The 17,077-nt window shown below is 55.8% G+C and overlaps 5 protein-coding genes across 5 annotated transcripts; 2 read left to right on the top strand and 3 right to left on the bottom strand.

The window, feature by feature from the left end:
• Window positions 1-4,326: 4,326 nt before the first annotated feature.
• On the bottom strand, window positions 4,327-4,708 carry DICSQDRAFT_174137 (uncharacterized protein; the record flags this gene model as incomplete). Its single annotated transcript, XM_007369954.1, has 2 exons — window positions 4,327-4,335; window positions 4,415-4,708. 2 exons carry the CDS (start codon window positions 4,706-4,708, stop codon window positions 4,327-4,329), a joined length of 303 nt encoding a protein of 100 aa, XP_007370016.1.
• Window positions 4,709-6,390: 1,682 nt separating this feature from the next.
• On the top strand, window positions 6,391-6,948 carry DICSQDRAFT_34059 (uncharacterized protein; the record flags this gene model as incomplete). Its single annotated transcript, XM_007369953.1, has 2 exons — window positions 6,391-6,726; window positions 6,781-6,948. Coding segments are annotated over 2 exons (504 nt in total), but the record flags the coding sequence as incomplete, so codon positions are not given.
• Window positions 6,949-8,048: 1,100 nt separating this feature from the next.
• On the bottom strand, window positions 8,049-8,560 carry DICSQDRAFT_140528 (uncharacterized protein). Its single transcript, XM_007369952.1, has one exon. It carries the CDS (start codon window positions 8,451-8,453, stop codon window positions 8,133-8,135), a length of 321 nt encoding a protein of 106 aa, XP_007370014.1. The 5' UTR covers window positions 8,454-8,560; the 3' UTR covers window positions 8,049-8,132.
• Window positions 8,561-9,719: 1,159 nt separating this feature from the next.
• Window positions 9,720-12,818, top strand: DICSQDRAFT_111979 (uncharacterized protein). The gene is made up of 10 exons (XM_007369951.1): window positions 9,720-10,040; window positions 10,100-10,222; window positions 10,275-10,600; window positions 10,653-10,772; window positions 10,833-10,901; window positions 10,957-11,245; window positions 11,297-11,686; window positions 11,743-11,934; window positions 11,996-12,396; window positions 12,466-12,818. Exons 1-10 carry the CDS (start codon window positions 9,925-9,927, stop codon window positions 12,714-12,716), a joined length of 2,277 nt encoding a protein of 758 aa, XP_007370013.1. The 5' UTR covers window positions 9,720-9,924; the 3' UTR covers window positions 12,717-12,818.
• Window positions 12,819-13,214: 396 nt separating this feature from the next.
• DICSQDRAFT_69851 (Neutral/alkaline nonlysosomal ceramidase) lies at window positions 13,215-16,221 on the bottom strand (the record flags this gene model as incomplete). Its single annotated transcript, XM_007369950.1, has 14 exons — window positions 13,215-13,315; window positions 13,370-13,424; window positions 13,487-13,606; window positions 13,668-13,680; window positions 13,745-14,425; window positions 14,494-14,721; window positions 14,794-14,895; window positions 14,949-14,976; window positions 15,032-15,146; window positions 15,206-15,657; window positions 15,743-15,857; window positions 15,936-15,960; window positions 16,022-16,040; window positions 16,104-16,221. 14 exons carry the CDS (start codon window positions 16,219-16,221, stop codon window positions 13,215-13,217), a joined length of 2,172 nt encoding a protein of 723 aa, XP_007370012.1.
• Window positions 16,222-17,077: the final 856 nt, after the last annotated feature.

Raw genomic sequence — 17,077 nt, 5'->3', positions numbered from 1 at the left:
GGCCGGTCTCCGGCTATGCCGAAATGCTGAGCCAGATGACCACTCTGCCGTCTCGCACCTGCTGTACCGCGCCCTTGTAGGATCTCTCAATTACATTGCTACAGGGACCCGGCCGGACATCTCCTATGCGGTCCAGCAGCTTTCTCAGTACCTAGATTGCTTCACCACTGGCCACTGGCAAGCCACTGTCCGTGTCGTCCGATATCTTAAGGGGTCACGTTCTCTTTCCCTGGTGCTGGGCTGCTCTGACTCCACAATCCGACTTATGGGCTGGTCTGACTCCGACCATGCCCGGTGCCCTGACAGCCGTCGGTCTGTTGCTGGCTACGCTTTTTCACTCGGGTCTGGAGCCGTAACGTGGGCGGCTCGCAAACAGGCCACTGTTGCGGACTCGACGACTGAAGCTGAATACATCGCCGCCGCAGACGCCGTAAAGGAATGTATATGGCTCCGCAGTCTTCTTCGCGCTGTCGACAATCCACAAATGCAGGCGTCATGTCTGTTTGTCGACAACTCCGGGGCTATCACTCTGTCTGGTGATCCTTCCTTCCATGCTCGCACGAAACACATCGACATCAAACACCACTACCTACGAGAGTGTACCGCTGCTGGTGACATAGCCGTTCATTATGTTCCCTCCGCTGATAATATTGCCGACATCTTCACGAAGCCCCTGCCCGGTCCTCAATTCGCACGTCTCCGCTCGTTTCTCGGCCTCTCATAGTGTTCGCTATCGATGTGAGGAGGAGTGTTCCTCACGTGTTTCATTGTTTCATACCTACATGTCTATCACCTACTTCCCCTTGTGTCGTTTGATGATCCCTCCTTCATGTTCCGTCTCCACAGCGAGGAGGAGTGTTGGATTTCCCGCATGACGCGTTAGGCGCTGTGGACCGGCACTTCCCGTCAGCACATATTCAACACTCGTCACACCCAACCGTCCCTCACTCGTTCAGTCATCTCCACGAGTGAGGGTACGTCGCCGTCTACATTTTCAGCCTACATAGTGTACTCACAGAACCCTGTAGTCTCTAATACTCGGACTACAGGTAATGCTAATAAACTCGTTCAGTCATCTCCACGAGTGAGGTCTCTAATACTCGGACTACAGATTTTAACAGAGTACGCTACTGTAACGAGAGTACGAGGTCGGGTATAAATACGATACGTACGAGACGCCCGAGTAACAGGGATTACCGAGAAGTCGAGTCCATGAGTAATGACAGTCGGCGAACGCATGGTCCAGGTGATGGGAATGAGCAAGCAAGGAGTAGGAGTAAGTAAGCAAGAGGAACGGGATCAGATGGAGGAGGTACGAGGAGATGATGGGAGTAGGTACGGCGGGATGGAGTGAGAGCGAACGAGCACCGGGCGCTACACGCCTCCATCTGCGCTGCCGCCGAGCGCAATCAGCTGATCGTGTTGTCTCTTGCCCTCCCCTCCTCTCAGCTTCGCAGCCTTCTCCTTCGCCTGCCCAGAATAATGATGTGTTCTCCTTCGCATCGCGCCCGACCTCCGCCTACGTTGCGCGAGCTTCATCGTCATGCCATATATCCAGCCAGGCCAGTTGTGTGGCGCAAGCAGCCTCGGTGACCTGTCCAGTCTCTCCTGGCCTGCGGGGCCTCGTCCGGTCAAATGATGCCGCCTACTCACCACCACGTCTTCTCCCCGAGCCCTTCACTTGCATATCCCGTCGTCGTCACTTAATGCTGCTTAGCGCGTCGCGGGACTGTATGTCTGCGGTCTCGGTGAGCATTCTTTCCCCTCCAGGCACCTTGGTGCATCGTGCGCTGACCAGAAACTGCACGTAGCGATTGCCGCGGCTTCTCGCCCCCCCCCCCCGTCCTTGCGCTGTATGCATAGCATAGGGAAATACCGAAGGTGTCGTGCAGGTGAGTACTACTTTTCTCGAGACGTAGTAGTCAGACAAGGTGGTTTCGCCTGACGGCGCAGATGCAGTCCCTTGGAACAGGACGAGACCGCTCATCGCGCTTCATCCCGCCCTTGCCCTCATCTTGTTCTGTCGGCTCCTGTGCAAACGAACAGCGCGTGTCGTATAGACTGCATCTGCGCTAGAGCATATGCACATTCGAAGCTGCGCAAAAGCCCTTGCAGGCTTGGGCCAGCGAAGCTGCCCACAATGTCCTATGCGCCATCTCCACAGTCCACGGCATTGTGGAATGTGTGACGCTCGTCCTGGTCGTGCGATGCGCCTCAAGCGCACGCCGACGCGCAGGCTGCTGTACATGTGCATGCATGCGAGCAAGCCGCGTACTGACAGCAGTATAAACATTTGTATCCCACGATCTCGACCTCCCTACCAACCCAACCCCCAGTCAATCCGACGGCGCTCGTCCGGCAAGCTCCTTTGCGCGTCCGCACCGCTGAAGCCTTACACACACCCGACCGTGCAGCCCGCGGATCGGACCGTGTTTTGCTGACAGACGTGATGGTGGAGGCATGCAGACAGGGTATGGACTGCGGACACGATCGGAGTTGCAGCGCATCATCTCCTGCAGCTACGACGCTCGGTGGGCCGTGGGCGTGCGAGGCAATCGCGGACACAACCCGGTACTTGCCAGCATAGCTCCCGGCACTGACGGTGACTCCGATCACACACGACCCGAGAGCGAGGAGTTCGAAAGGAAGAGAATGAAAGTGGTCTGCTACCCACAGAAACGACATATCTACAGAGCAGGGAGCTATGTGGATGGCAGCGTCCAGGGACCGTCTGTAGGCGTGAATCCATCGGAAGCTCTCAGCATGACCTCTCGTGTCGTCTTGTGCTTGTCACCATCGGTGAGCAAGGCGCAGTGCAAGCTCTTGCGCCCAAGCAACCTGGACCCGAAGATCTCTTGGTAGGGCTGACGAATGCCGAGCCTTGTGACTGGTGGACGTAGAGTGAGTACTGTGCATGTATCACGAGGTGAGTGTCAATGAGGATCGATGCGATCATATCACGAACACACTCACCGAGGTGTCTGCGGATGCATACGTTCGCCCTCGCCGTGTGCGCCGTCCCAAACCTGCTCGAATTCATCTGCGCCCTACGGCTGAACTGGCCTTGGGGGGAGGAAGTCACGGGACAGGGTCGTCTGGCCCGTTGCGCAATGTTGGTTTCGAACAGATGACCGCGGCCTACTGCAGGACAGGCTGCACTACATGTGTTTGATAGTAGTGCTGCAGACATTCAGCGCGGCTTCGCGCGCAGGATGCGCGGGCAAGCGAGGACCAGTGACGATGGACGGAGGCTTCATGGAGACGGTGCGATGTGAAGTGGGATAGGACGGGTTGGACCGGAAGATCGGACCATAGTATTGTACGTGGAGGAGCGCACGCGTATGTGATCGCTCTCCACAGACTGTACGACTCACCACTGCTCCCATTTCTTGCGATCTGTGAGCGGTCGAACCCAGACATAGCTGCGCTTGTTGGCCCTGTCCACGTCGAGTGCTTCCGACGATGTGGCTCGATTCGGCGGGCTAAAGATCTGTGGCCCCGTGAATCATGTTGGGCGTGACATTGCCAGGAGCACTGTTCGAAATCAGCGAACTTGGTCAGCTGGGTGTTTGAACATAGGATCGCACACGTTTGTATGTCCCGAACATAGACGGTGAGTCTCGCTCCTCTTCCTACTTCCACGTTTCGACAGGGCGGACTTGGTGTGGAGAAGTGCAGGAGAGTTGGATGAAGACAATGCACGAGCCGAAGTTTGCATTCAGAGTGCGTGGAGAGCGAGACGGACATCAAGGAGCATGCTGGCGGAAATAAAGTGCTGAGGAAGACCCAATCAGGAGGAGAGACGAAGAAGAATGGCCATGGGAACGTTCAACGCAAGACGAGCGGAGCAGGTAGGACTAGCTGGTGACCAGCTGGAGTGAGCTGTCGCGACATTTGGCCTGCTTTCACGTGCGCCGTGGGTCTAGGCTTGCGGACGTGTAGTATACCATCCATAGCTGAAGACGATGGCCGCAGTCAAGACCATCAGCAAAAATGTTCAACCGTTGTAATGCGGGTTATAATGGCAATATAAGGAGTGGCTATATAACCTTTCACTGTAACCCCAGTCTTGACAATGTTAGTGTTGTATTGGCGTTAGATATGAGAGCTTAGTTTTTGTGATCACTATAGTCTGTCGCGCTGTCATTGCAACTCACAAGCTCGCACTGGAACACATGGGCCTGCTCGGCCAGGGATTATCATGAGAGCTGGGAGTTCCCATGACATCGCCATCATATATATGGTCAAGGTCTGTTGCAGGCAAACCGTGGGACACTTTGACACGATACCACGCACAGAAAATATGCGAAAACCAATGAAAATAGATTAGGCTAACTATAATATGACAAAGTCGCGGGACTATCTTCCCGACGCCCTCGTGCCAAATGCCCTTGGTCTCGCTGATAACCCGCACAATGCTCTCCTCTGCCTTCTTTGCCATCTTGATCATCGCGCTTGCATAGGCTGACGGGGTCGATGGCAGCACAGAGTGGGAGAGCTCCAGGAGTTGCAACGCTCCGGCTTCGGCTGTCTCAGACACCGCAGTGGCCAAGGGGCCGTCCGAGGCGAGCACGTCGAGCGCGGCATGGAACCGGGAGGACTGCGCAGTCTTGATAACCGAGGTGCAGAGGAGGAGTGTCCTGAGAGGAGGGTGGAGGGTTGCGCAGCTCGGCGTACGCAAAGTTTTGAGGTACGCGACCATAGACATGATGCCAGAGACCAATGCAAGGCGGGTGTCAGCTGTATGCGCAGAAACCCAGATGAAATGTACCTGACTGTTAGCACGAGTTCTCAGTGAATCATGGTCAGTACGAACCTCCGGTACAGTGAAGTCAAACACGCTCTCCGCCAATTCCCAGATACTGACAGTAGTCAAGGCCAAGTAGAACACGCGAATGATGAGTGACCAGTGGCGCGTGAGCAGCAGCGGCGTCCATTGTCCTCGCAAGAAATGCGCTGCAAAGGACATGAGCAGCATCGGCACGAACGGCAGCTGGTAGAGAGTAGGCAGCACGACTGACCGTCATAAGGCAAACACCCGAGCTGCTAAGTACAGTACAGTCAGTACGAGGGTCTACACAAATGTCGTAAGTGTAACGGTCGTGGCGCGCGCGAGACCATACGATTGGAGTGCAACGATAGTCTGCTTGCCGTTATAGCAAGTGGTCCAGTCAGGTCCGCACTAGCAGATTTTGTTTGAGCAGGTGATGAGCTGGATGGTGGGAGAGGCAAGGAAAGGAGCGACGACTTATCTGCGTGCTCGCCCCGGCTTTTGAGGAAACGACAAAGACCATGACAGGTCGTGAGCTATGACATCACGCGTGCCAATGTATGGCAGCTGGGCTACGATCTGCTACCTTGACCCTAACCCAACGCTCTTGCGGCCAGGACAACCGTGACCGCGCACCGTCGATATGCTTTTCGAGGAGACGACACTTACTTCTTTGATCGTCCCAACAACGTCCTCCTACCCACCTTCGGAGGAAATGGTGTTCGCAATCGCATTTGATGGAGGCATGGATGACTTGGATGGTGACGCAGTAGCGTCAGACACTGATCATGCGCTGGTCATGCGAGTAGTCGTGGTCTTGGGGGGCTGAAGGAGACTGAGTGTGAGATGGATCTGGCAGGAGAGAGACTTAGAACTGGTCGAAGCGCGCCAGCAGAGAGCGGTACATGACGAGAGATGGTGGTAGTGGTGACGGGCAAGGTGGTAGAGTGTTGCCGCGGGCGAAGGATTCAACGCTGTGCCTGCACTGAACGCGCGGCAATTTGAGCGACAGCGAATGTAGAGGCCTCCGGTATCACCTGGGCCTGTGCACATATGGTTGTATTTCTGTACGCATGTCAAATAATAGCTATTGGATGATATATGTATGGCGAGCCTATTGTATGCAATGTCATTGCTATCAGTGTCCCCGACGGCCTTATAAATCGCCTCGCCCCGCCAAGGTTGACAATGGCGGGCTCATGTATTCCAATCCCCTGCTTGCCAATTTTGGCGTTACAATTCTGGGCACGCGTGGCATTGCCGCTGGCACGGTTTCGCACATTTGCTGATGACCAACACCGAGAACGACCGTCATGGGCGTCTGTGCGACATTCGACAACGCCGGCTGCCAGGTCACACGCAGTGTCCTCGGATCCCGCATATCGAACAGCTATCTTCTGAACTCTAAGACGATCTGGGAAACAGCACCCGCAGTTGACGCTAGAGGGCAGGAGCGATAAGAACCTGAACAGTGATTGCGATTTCCATTGAACTCTTCACTCGCTCCTAACATCCCAGATCTGTCGTTTACTCTGCATTCCATGGAGTCATCCACAGTATCGAGCGAATCTGCGATGGACGGCAATCGTCCTCATTCCGACCACAAAGCCAGCCCCTTCCCCGTCGAGGTCTGCGAGAACATCATCGACATGCTCTACTCGCTCCCTATCGTAGAGCGACTTGAAAATACTCGCACCTTGCATCACTGCGCCCTCGTGTGCAGAGCCTGGCGTGTCCGCTCCCAGCGTAACCTATTCTACTCAGTGATTCTCCACGACCTGCCAGCACTCCAGAAGTTCTCCGCTGTCCTCGACAACGCGCCCCATCTGTGCGACTATGTCTATGAACTGACACTCGTCGGGCGCACCCTTCATACCACAACCAGTCCTCTCTCGCCCTTGCCTATTGCCCTCCGTGGCAAGCTCCCTAATCTCCAAGAGGTCACTATAATTCGTGTTTGCGAAGACGAGGACTGGTACCCCAGCGCGTCTGAATCGGAGTCCGCGAAGTCCCTACAGTACCTTCCTCTTCATCCACGCTTCGCGCTCTACTTCTCTGCATTCACGACGGTTTCTCGACTCCATATCGTGGATATCACATTTGGGCACTTCAATGACTTCGCCAGGATGATCACTTCCCTTCCGGCCTTTCAACTACTTGAATGCACCCGGGTGCGATGCGTGGCCCTCGGCCCTCTGCCGTTCAGCATGAAATCGCGAGCCGATGAGATTCATGCTCCTGCACGGCCATTTGCACCAAACCTGCAGGAGCTGCGCCTGGTATGTACTTTGCAATATGCATGGCATGCATCTAAAATTATTCACCCAGTGGAGCGTGGACATACACTGCGTCCAGAGACTGGTATCCGCTTGTGGACCACGTCTCAGGGAATTGGCAGTCAGTATGCCCCTCTTCCACGATGCCGAGATGGTCCTGCCTGGTGTGTTGATTCTGCTTCATGGTGACATTTCCAAGCTGGCTTTCGCACTGACGTATGACATCAGGAGACCCCACCACGGAGTCCACAGTGGGCGTGGATCTGAGCCTCTGCTCGACGCTCGATCGATTCGACATTTGGCTGGATCCGGAGCTTGTGACTGAGGGGCAGTCGCTCGACAAACTCAAGGCGATGCTCGACTCATGGGATTCCGAACTTCCTTTCCAAAACGTCCATCTGCAACCTTTCTATGAACAAGACTTTACGCGGCAAGGCTTCACAGACCTTCTTGCTACAGTGGGTCGAGTCCTGGAGGAGTTGCTCCATGACTCTTCTGCACCACCGAGTGCAGACGGAGAGGTTGGCGAGCAGGGCGGGAGATGGCGAGTATGGGTCGACGTATATGATTGGGAAGTATGGCGAGGTTGGTGGTGGACACATGTCCAGAAGTGCTTTCCGACATTCGCGAAGTCAAATGGGCTCACGATGACCTTCAACCCTCGTGAGTTATCAAGCACCATCGTCACACTGAACATTGACACATTGAGAGGATCACTCAATCGGTCTCTTTCATCCCACTAGCACCGTATGACTTGTACAAATGGAAAGATAGCGATGTAATGCCAACAACGCCGACAACCACTACCTAGTGAACCCGCCCTGGACTCATCTCATGTAAGACTCTCCTTGGCGACCAATATTGGCCACTGAATGCCGTTCCAGCTGCTGCTAGCTGCGCTGCCGTCTTCACACGTACTCACAACATCGCGGGAACTGAGACGTCATGTACACAAGCCGTACATTGTCATCTCGCACCCAATCGCACGATCACATGGTAGGCGAAAGGACAGAATGGGTGTAAGACCATAGGAGGTGGAGATATTTCATTAGGAATCCAGGGTAGGGACACAGAGACGAAGGGGGTTACGGAAGCGGTTTGACGTGGAGGGGTAGGGACAGTTTGCAAGTTCGGTCAACGTTCGCGTTACTCGTGCGGACTCGATATGCTATGACTGAATGGATGTGCGTCGTATCCGGCTGCGCCTCGCGTGGATCATCGTGAGTTCGGGATACTAAACTGTGGATTTGTAGCGCAGGGGAGGGAGCTAGCGGCGTTGCCGTAGGGAGTAAGACGGCGTGAGCGCCGCAAGATTTGCCTCGGTAGCCTCCATCACTGCCGGAGTGATCTATCGCACAATCGGAGGCTTTAGAGAGTTGACTCCGGAGGAAGGGTTTCAGAAGCATCCGCTCTCGCTGCCCTCAGATGTAACCTGTCTGCGATGGAGCAAGCCGTGAGGGCGGTGGGATGACCTGGAGTTGCCACACGTCCTTGTTCTGTTGTCTTCTCCTGCAATATCGGAGAAGAGGCGCAGTGCAGGCTCCCGGATCTGCGAAGTATGAACCTAGCGAGCTCCTGGCATGGCTGACGAACGCGTAGGACGTGGGATGGGTGCCGTGGCGGGCTTATCGGGTCGGCACTTACCATTATTGAGTCCAACACCGTCTGCGTCCTCCACGTCGTCAAGGCGTCCGCGACAGCTGTTCTTGCATACAGTCTTAACCGTACAGACAACACCCCGATTGGTTGGCGTTGGCGTTTCTGCAGGGCGACTGACTGGTCGTGCTTGCAGTCATCTGCAGCCGCTGGATCAAGCGCCCTTCCTCTTCACTTCTGCTTACGTCAGATGCAACAGCCACTCGCGTCACCAGATAATACCGTATCTGCCTCCCACACCAGGAATTCCGCTCCTCAAGTGCCTTTCTTGCGTCCACCGCCTCTACACCCAACGGTAGTCGGGGTGTGCTGCAAGCAATCGCGCATGTACTGTCGCAAACTCGAACGGTGCTGGAAGATCATCAACACCCCGGTATGTCCCCCCTTCTCATGATCTTGCTTGTATGCGTCAGAGATGTGTTCGGATTTTGGTTCATGATAGAGCATGGCCGCTGTTAGGTGAGCTGAATTGCATCTGCGTATCATCCAGGCAGCGTGCGCGTCTGGGGTTGTGGGGTCCGCATCGGGGAATCCAAAGAAAGCTTACAGCCGCTCCCATCGCAGGGCATGCATATACTACTTGACGTCGTTACAGAAGTGCTTGTCCGAGAATAGAGGGGCATCGTGCCTGCTGAGAAGGCAGTAGGACTGCAGTCGTTCCTTTCTGCGGCTAGGCCTTTCCTTTCTGTGGCTTTCCCGGGGCTAAGGAACCCCCGCGCTCAGTCAACTTGGTGTGGATCCTGTGGGAGGATGAAGTGGGCGTACCAGTTGGCGGAGCAGTGTTCACAGTACACTCGATCCCTTTCCAGAGGCTCTCCCTTACCCTTTCATTCACATCAGACAGAGGGCCTTAGCACGCAGGAAATTTGTGCTGCTGTGGCGTGGCTGCGGCTTCTCGAGACTTTGCTGATCGTCGCTACATCATGAAAGGAGACTGAACATTTCCAAGGAGAGTACGGTGTGCGCGACAGGTGTCGGATTCTATAGCTCAAGAGATGTAGTTCCTCAGCCCTTTTCAGACGTGACAGTCCACTCGACAAGGAAAACCAGTCAGCTGCGGTAAGAATCCTGCGACAGCAATCAGGCTCAGAAGTGCGCTTCGACCCTTATCTCCACTTCCACTTACGAGGGAGTCGTGCTGCGGCACGCATGAGAGCCAAAGAGTCGCATAAATAGAGGTCCCACAGTGTCTGTCGTACTCAACTACAAGCCTATCTACCAATGCTTTCCTCCACAGATACCCCAGACCAGCTAGCGGAGGTTGGCCTGCCTGACTCCCTCTACGCATTGCGCCGGCGGCGGATGCTCGACGTCGTCAACGCCCTTCATCTCACCGGGTTCGTGGCAGTCCTATCTTGCAGTCATCACTCTCTGACCGCTGTCGCTCGTTGCTCAGCGTACAGGTCGATATTGATCTGCCGGTCATAGCGGTCGTCGGATCCCAGTCCGCGGGAAAGTCCTCATTGATCGAGTCAATATCCGGCATCACCCTCCCGCGCGCCAGCGGCACCTGCACTCGGTTCGTCCGGATGGTGTCCTCTCGACAGCGCAGTCTTGACATGACGTTGCAGCTGTCCGACAGAATGTCGCCTGTCGTACTCTGACCAGCCGTGGAAATGCATTGTCTCTCTCCACATCCTCACGGACAAGGATGGGAAGCCCCTGGGGCATCCGAGGAACGAGCAATTTGGGGACGTCATTCACGACAAGGACGAGGTCGAGGACCGCATCAGGCGGGCGCAACGCGCGATTCTGAACCCGAGCATCGACTATCGCCGGTTCTTGGAAGACGATGATCCAGACCTCTCTGGTCGGGAGCTCACGTTCTCTACTAATTCGGTCTCCCTTCAGATCAGCGGCGAGGACGTACAGGATTTGTCGTTCTGTGACTTGCCTGGTGCGAGGCTATGCGGATACAAATCGGACTCGGGTTTACTTCTGTATCGCAGGGTTGATTGCAAGCGTGGGTACTGGCGGCAACGAGGGCGACATCGAGCTCGTCAAGAATTTGGTGTCCTTGTATATCTCGAGGCCAAGCTGCATAATTCTGCTTACGGTTGCATGCGAGAGTAAGGCGACATAATCTCATCGCTTTCAGGTGTCTGACCCGAAACACTCTCCTCCCTCAGCTGATTTTCAAAACCAAGGAGCACATCAGCTCGCAAAGAAGTACGATCCACACGGATTGCGAACGATAGGTTCGCGCAACGTACCATGATATCAATCGACTATGTGCTTATGCATGCTATGCAGGTGTACTCACGAAGCCAGATCGCATCCCTTCAGGCGAAGAGGGTAGTTGGTTGCGCTATATCAGGAACGAGGATGAACCGCTTGAACATGGCTGGTTCAGTGTCAAACAACCTGACTCTCGTGCCATCGCCACAGGGATCACTTGGGCTGAAGCGCGCGAAAAAGAGCGCGAGTTCTTCGCCACCAGCTCGCCGTGGAATATCCTTGACCTCGAGTACCAGAACCGCTTGGGGACGACGAAGCTTGTCGAACGTTTGAGTGACGTGCTGTCCGATTGTATCTCTCAGCGGTACGATTGCGTTATGACACACTATATCAGACCTAATGTGGTTATCCACAGGCTTCCCATCATCCAGGAGGAGCTGCACAAACTTCTCAGTGCGACAGACGAACGTTTGACTCAGCTTCCGAAACCACCTTCGTCGGACGTCCTGTCCGAAGTCCTCTTTCTTCTGTCAACCTTCTCCAAAAGCCTCGGACGATACCTTGAAGGCACGACCAAAGCTGACGGTCTCCTCCAATCTATCAGACCTCCCTGCGACACTTTCCGAAAGGCTATCCGCGCTACCGAGCCGGACTTTCGCCCCTATGAGCATACCCTGCCCCGTCAGAACCCGCATGCTCACAAGTTTGTAGCGGCGGCTTTCCTAGAGAACGAAGGATATACGTACATCCCTGAGAACGACAGCCGTGCGATCTTTATCGACGATGTCATGAAACGTGCTCATGAGTAAGCGCTGCACTCGATACTGCCCTGATCTCGTCTGACTGTTCATGAACTGCCAGGGCGAGAATACGAGAGCTTCCAGGCCACATCCCGTTTGTGGTAACGCAAGAGTACATCACAGCAATCATCGCAGGCTGGCAGGGTCCAGCGGAGACGCTCTTCCGCGAAGAGTACAACATCTTAGTGAAGCATGTGAGGCAGCTTGTGAACGAGCACTTCGCTCAGTACCCCCTCTTGCAGAGTCGCATCATGTTTGTATTTCTCATCGTGCTTGTGGATCTCATTGTTCACCATGGAATACAACCTTTGCAGGACGATCACCACGGACTTCCTCGCCACGTCCGCAGAGCAGACGATTGCGCGCATCCGATGGTTTATTGCGCTCGAGACGCGCCCCCGAACCCTCAACGAGGCCTACTACTCCGATTACCACGATCGCTTCTTGAGTCACTACAAAGGATGGCGTCCGCCCACGGAGTCAGAGGATGATGACGACGAAGACGATGATGACGAAGATGATCCTCATGCTTCCTTCACGAGCCGCCTTCGTGACAATGGCCCTTCCTTCAGGGCAGCCGTTGGCGAGGTAATGGCGGGGCTTGCCAAGATGGACATTCACGGCACACGGCCGGGCGATCTGGCAAAGCTCCTGCCACCCGACCCGTACGATCCCGCGATCGAGATCATGGCGAGCGTCCGAGCGTACTTCCAAGGTGCGAGCCGCAACCATCCCCTCGCTCCTTCTGATTCTGACCAACCACACATCCGGTGGGGTTGGGTAGTCGCTCATAAGCGTTTTGTTGATAATATTCCCAACACCATCGACTACGAACTGATTCTAGGGCTGGACCGCGACCAGGCATTGGACAAGGCTTTGCGGAAAGGACTCGGGATCGGAGGAGGAGACGCCCTCGCGCAATGTGCGGAGTACATAAAGGAACCGCGTCATGTCGCAGAGCGTAGGGAAGAGCTCCTGAAGAAGCGCGAGCGGTTGGAGACGGCACGCAAACAGCTGACCGAGGTTTGGCTGTAGATGTGCGCGCCAAGTGTCACCGAGATTGCTCATGCGCTTGGGATTCTGCCTGCACTCAACGTCGAGCTTAGTCGTTTCTTGCATGATAGTACCAAAGTCCGCTTGTTATATGAATATTATTGTCCGCTCAACCAGGTTTGGCACGCAGGCAAGTCAGAACTCACCACATTCACCACCAGGAGCTTGGCATGCAACCGGCGTAAGGATCGGGATGAAGAGTTAGCCCCTGGCAAAGCACTGTCGCGCTCTACAGATCCGCGTGGGGCAGGCTCAACGCAGAGTTATTCGACATCTTGCCTCTTCATAAATGCCGATCCAACGCCCGGCAAGAACAAAAGATCGTTCCAATGTATTGGAGTGGACCTACTACCAGAAACGCAGTCCGACAGTGCACTCCAGATGTCCTCAAAGCATAGCGTCAAACACCGATACGTGTCGCAACATCCCACACACGGGGTAATGCAGAATTACAAGAGGTGATGCGCGTAACAACAGAAATCATGCAGAGATCGTGAAGTTCGAGGAATGGCCCACGAACGGCGTGATGCTGCCAATGACAGGCTTGTAGTCACCAAAGTACGTCAAGCGGTACGTTCCGGCTGTAGGTCACAATCAGTACACCGTCTGAAAGCCAAAAACAAAACGTGGAATACCAGGTGTTCCGTCCTCAATGACCCAAGTGATGTTGACCGTACTGGTACCAAGAACCTGCATTGACGCATGGTCAGCTCCAGAACAAGGACCGAGTATGTAGGAGGCAGTTGACGTACGGTGTCCGTCCTGGTCCACTGATAGGTCGTCGACGGATGTGAGTCGGAGCGGACAGACTTCCACTGATCGTCCACGAACTGGTCCACGGAAAGGAACGTCTGCTCGAGGCGGAGGTTGTTCTATAGGGGCCACCGTCACCTTCCAGGCATACACAGAGGTTCATCATCCTGTTCCACTCACCCTTGGGTTGGCGCTGACACAGGCAAGTCCAATCAGCGATCATGTTGAACTTGCACAGGGCCCCGATCCTTACTCACCCGACGAAAGTCGCAATCACAGCCTCGCCGGCGCTGTACGGCGCACTCGCGTTCCTCACATCCGTCAACACGTCCCCAAACGCCTTCCCGATCCCCGCAAAATCAAACACGACCCCCGTCTGCAGCGAGATCGCCTTGCCTGACAAGTCCGGCGGCGCCGGGTCCGACGGCGGCTGCTCTCCGGTCGCGTTGTCCGCAAGGTACCCGACCAGGCTCCCGTACTTGTCGATGTACGAGTTGAGCGTCCACTGCCCGAAGATCGTCGACGCCCCCTCGTACCGCTGCACGGCGTACTCCTCCGGGGTCGTCACGTAATGCGCGTACGTGTTCGCCGGGCCGGCGATAACGACGTAAGCATCATCGCCCAGCACGCCCTCCGAGATGAGCTTCGTGCGGAGCGCCTCGCGCATGCGGCGGCCAGCCATGGTCGTGAGTTCCCCAGGCATGATCAGCATGACGAGGTTGCCGACCCGGAGCATCTGGATGTCGACCGTGTTCGGCGACCAGTCGTAGGGCGTGTGCGCGTACCCGGTGTCGAGCAGGATCGGTTTCGGGAACTGGCAGTCAATTTGCTCTTGGGGCGGGAGGGGCGTTACCGCGCCTTTGACGAGCTCCCAGAACGGGTTTTGCGGGTTCGATGAGTTGTCCCCTTGGATGAAGTCGAACGCTCCCGGGCCATCGCTGAATGCCATCGATCGGAATCAGCTTGAGAGAAGTGGGCGGGAAACGGAGCCGCTTGTGTGACGTACGTAGTCCCACCAGCGAACGAGTATCCCATAGCAGGCGGGCACGTCTGCACCGTCGTCCCGTTCGGGAGCTCGAACTGGCGGTATGACATGTTCAGGTACGTGTGCACGTACTTGACCGCCCCCGTCACCGGCGCAAGGGTCTGGCCCATCAACGTCTGCGCGCCGTCAACTTGTAGCTGCGCGATGATTCTGTTTGACTCAAAGTCCGAGGTGCGGAACCCTGGCCCGCTGTAGATAACGCACAGAAGTTGGCGTGAGCCGAGAAGATCAACGGACGCGGATGAGAGGAAACAGACATACCGGCCGTGACAGTCCTCGGTCTTGTTACCACAGGTAGAGTGCTCGAATTCGCACAGCTGGCCGTCCCAAGCTTCACCGGGAGACTCGCAGTAAGCCCCGAGCCTGTACAAGCAGTGAGTCACCTCATGAAGGGGGATAGCCATAGAATGACGTACGTGTTCGGACTGGTGTCCCCGACGTTTGCTGCATCACAGTGTCAGCAATGAAGGCACATATTCAGTTGAAGCGATGTACGTACACTGCGTGAATCCAGCGACGAACGTGTTGTTTCCGGGCATGGAGTCCGGCTCGACCAGATGCTCGTACAGGTACGCCGCCATGCCCTTGTTGTCGCTGCTCACCAACGTGTTGTTCTGCCACGCGACGTTATCAGCCCGGACTACTTCGGCCCCCTCAGCCCGCCCCAGCTCACCTCATATAGACTCGTCCCGTGCACCGCAAAGAAGCTCAAGAACCCTCTCGCGTTCCCGCTCTCGTCATCGAACCGCAGCAGCGTCAGGTCCTTGTCCTGGTCATAATCGTACCTCGCCCTCTCCTCTGCCGGGTTCGCCAAATACGCGCTCGGGCTCCTGTTCCGATTGCCGTCCACCACCGTCGTGTTCCCCAAGCTCAAGCTTCCCGGCTTCAAGCTCTCATGGGCGCGCCGGACAGCAAGGACTGTCCCGTTGACAATCGCGTCCGCAGCTTGCTTGACATACCCAAGCGCAGTAACCTGAGGGAGGAGGTTCTCGAGGTAACCCCCAACGCCGGAATGCTGGTGTGTCGAGACAAGCGCGATGTTCGCGTTGTTGTAGTACTCGGGGAACTCGGCGGACAGGGCAGCGACGATCGAGCGGCGAACGCCGGTGTCGCCCATCGCGATGTCTACAAATGATAGGATTGAAAAAGATGAGTGTGTGGTACGAAAGCCTGCTTAAATGGCGATCGGGCAAGACGAGTGACAACGTACCGGCATTGATGAAGACGACGCGATTGGTGTCGTTGTTCGCGTCGGCCACGATCCAGGCGCGGCTGCGCTGGCGTAAATGGAGGCCTGTGTCAGTCTGCGCAAGGCTGGCGTATCCCTGAGACCATCGTCAGCATATTCGTTTACTCGCCATCCCCATCACCAGCCCCGAGCCCCTACGGAAGGATGCACACACCATCATGTTGGTCTCTACGACAGGTCTAATGACGGTCATGCCTGAGCGCGCAGCCAGAGCATTGAGTAGGGTGAGTTCATAGCTACCCAGTAATGTCGCCGATACCTATGCGCCAACGACGCTCAGTGTACCGCACAGGAAAGCGTGTGAGGAGAAGGAGGTACTCACCTAAACCGAGAAGATACTGCCCTGCGACACCCTGCACGCCACGAGCGCCGTTGGACAGGACATTGGTGGACGCAAGGAAGGCGGTCAAGCAGAGGAGGCCTTGGTGGAGGAGCTGCATAGTAGACCGCATCGTGCCCCACAGGTCGGGCGAGAGGCTGGAGGGATCGACGAGGAACATCTCGCGCCGCGCGGTGGACCGGGGTGGATATATGGCGCGGAGGGGGCTCTGGCAACGCAGGCGGTTATCGAGGGTGATGGGGGGAAGGAGTGACCACGCGGTGGATATACAGCCCCAGGGGAGTCCGACTATCACGAGGACCTAATGCGTCGTTCTGTGCGGACGAAGCAACCGCAGCGAACCTCGGATACTTAGAACACGAAGGGAGGAAGAAAGGGGATCATGGCGATCCGCCATCAAACAACGCAGACATAGCCGCTCCGATGACCCCACCTCAGTTGCTCTGTCAAGCCACACGCGTACGACGACCAACGTTCAACCAGATTCGACGGCGTCGCCAATAAAACTCGGACGCATGCGCATTGCCCATCCCCTCTCCGCGTGGTGCGCATGACAGCAGTGACGTTTACCGACATCTTCCTCTCCCACAAGAAGTGACCAACCTCGTGCTTTACTGAACGTCATTTGGCTTCATTCTAGGCCCACACGGAGTTCAAGTTCCCAACCCTTTGGAAACGCTTGCTCGACCGGTGCCTCTATACCTGCGACGAGAGTACTGGCGATAGCAACGGCGCAGGGGTGGGTGACGTAGTTGGTCCGTTGAGAGGACCTCCTTCGGGAAAGGTAAGCACAACGGTTAATTTCGAGGATTCGCCGGCACACTTATGCATATCCGGGCACCGCGCCCATTCTATCCGGCCTCACTCATGGACATTACCGCCAAACTGCGGCATCCATGCTACATTAGGGGTGATCAGAGTGCGCGATTTTGAAGTGATTCTCCAAGCGATTCTGC

Source organism: Dichomitus squalens, assembly GCF_000275845.1.
Source record: "Dichomitus squalens LYAD-421 SS1 unplaced genomic scaffold DICSQscaffold_58, whole genome shotgun sequence".
NCBI classification, from domain to species: domain Eukaryota; kingdom Fungi; phylum Basidiomycota; class Agaricomycetes; order Polyporales; family Polyporaceae; genus Dichomitus; species Dichomitus squalens.
This window is presented reverse-complemented; position numbering and strand designations above follow the sequence as displayed.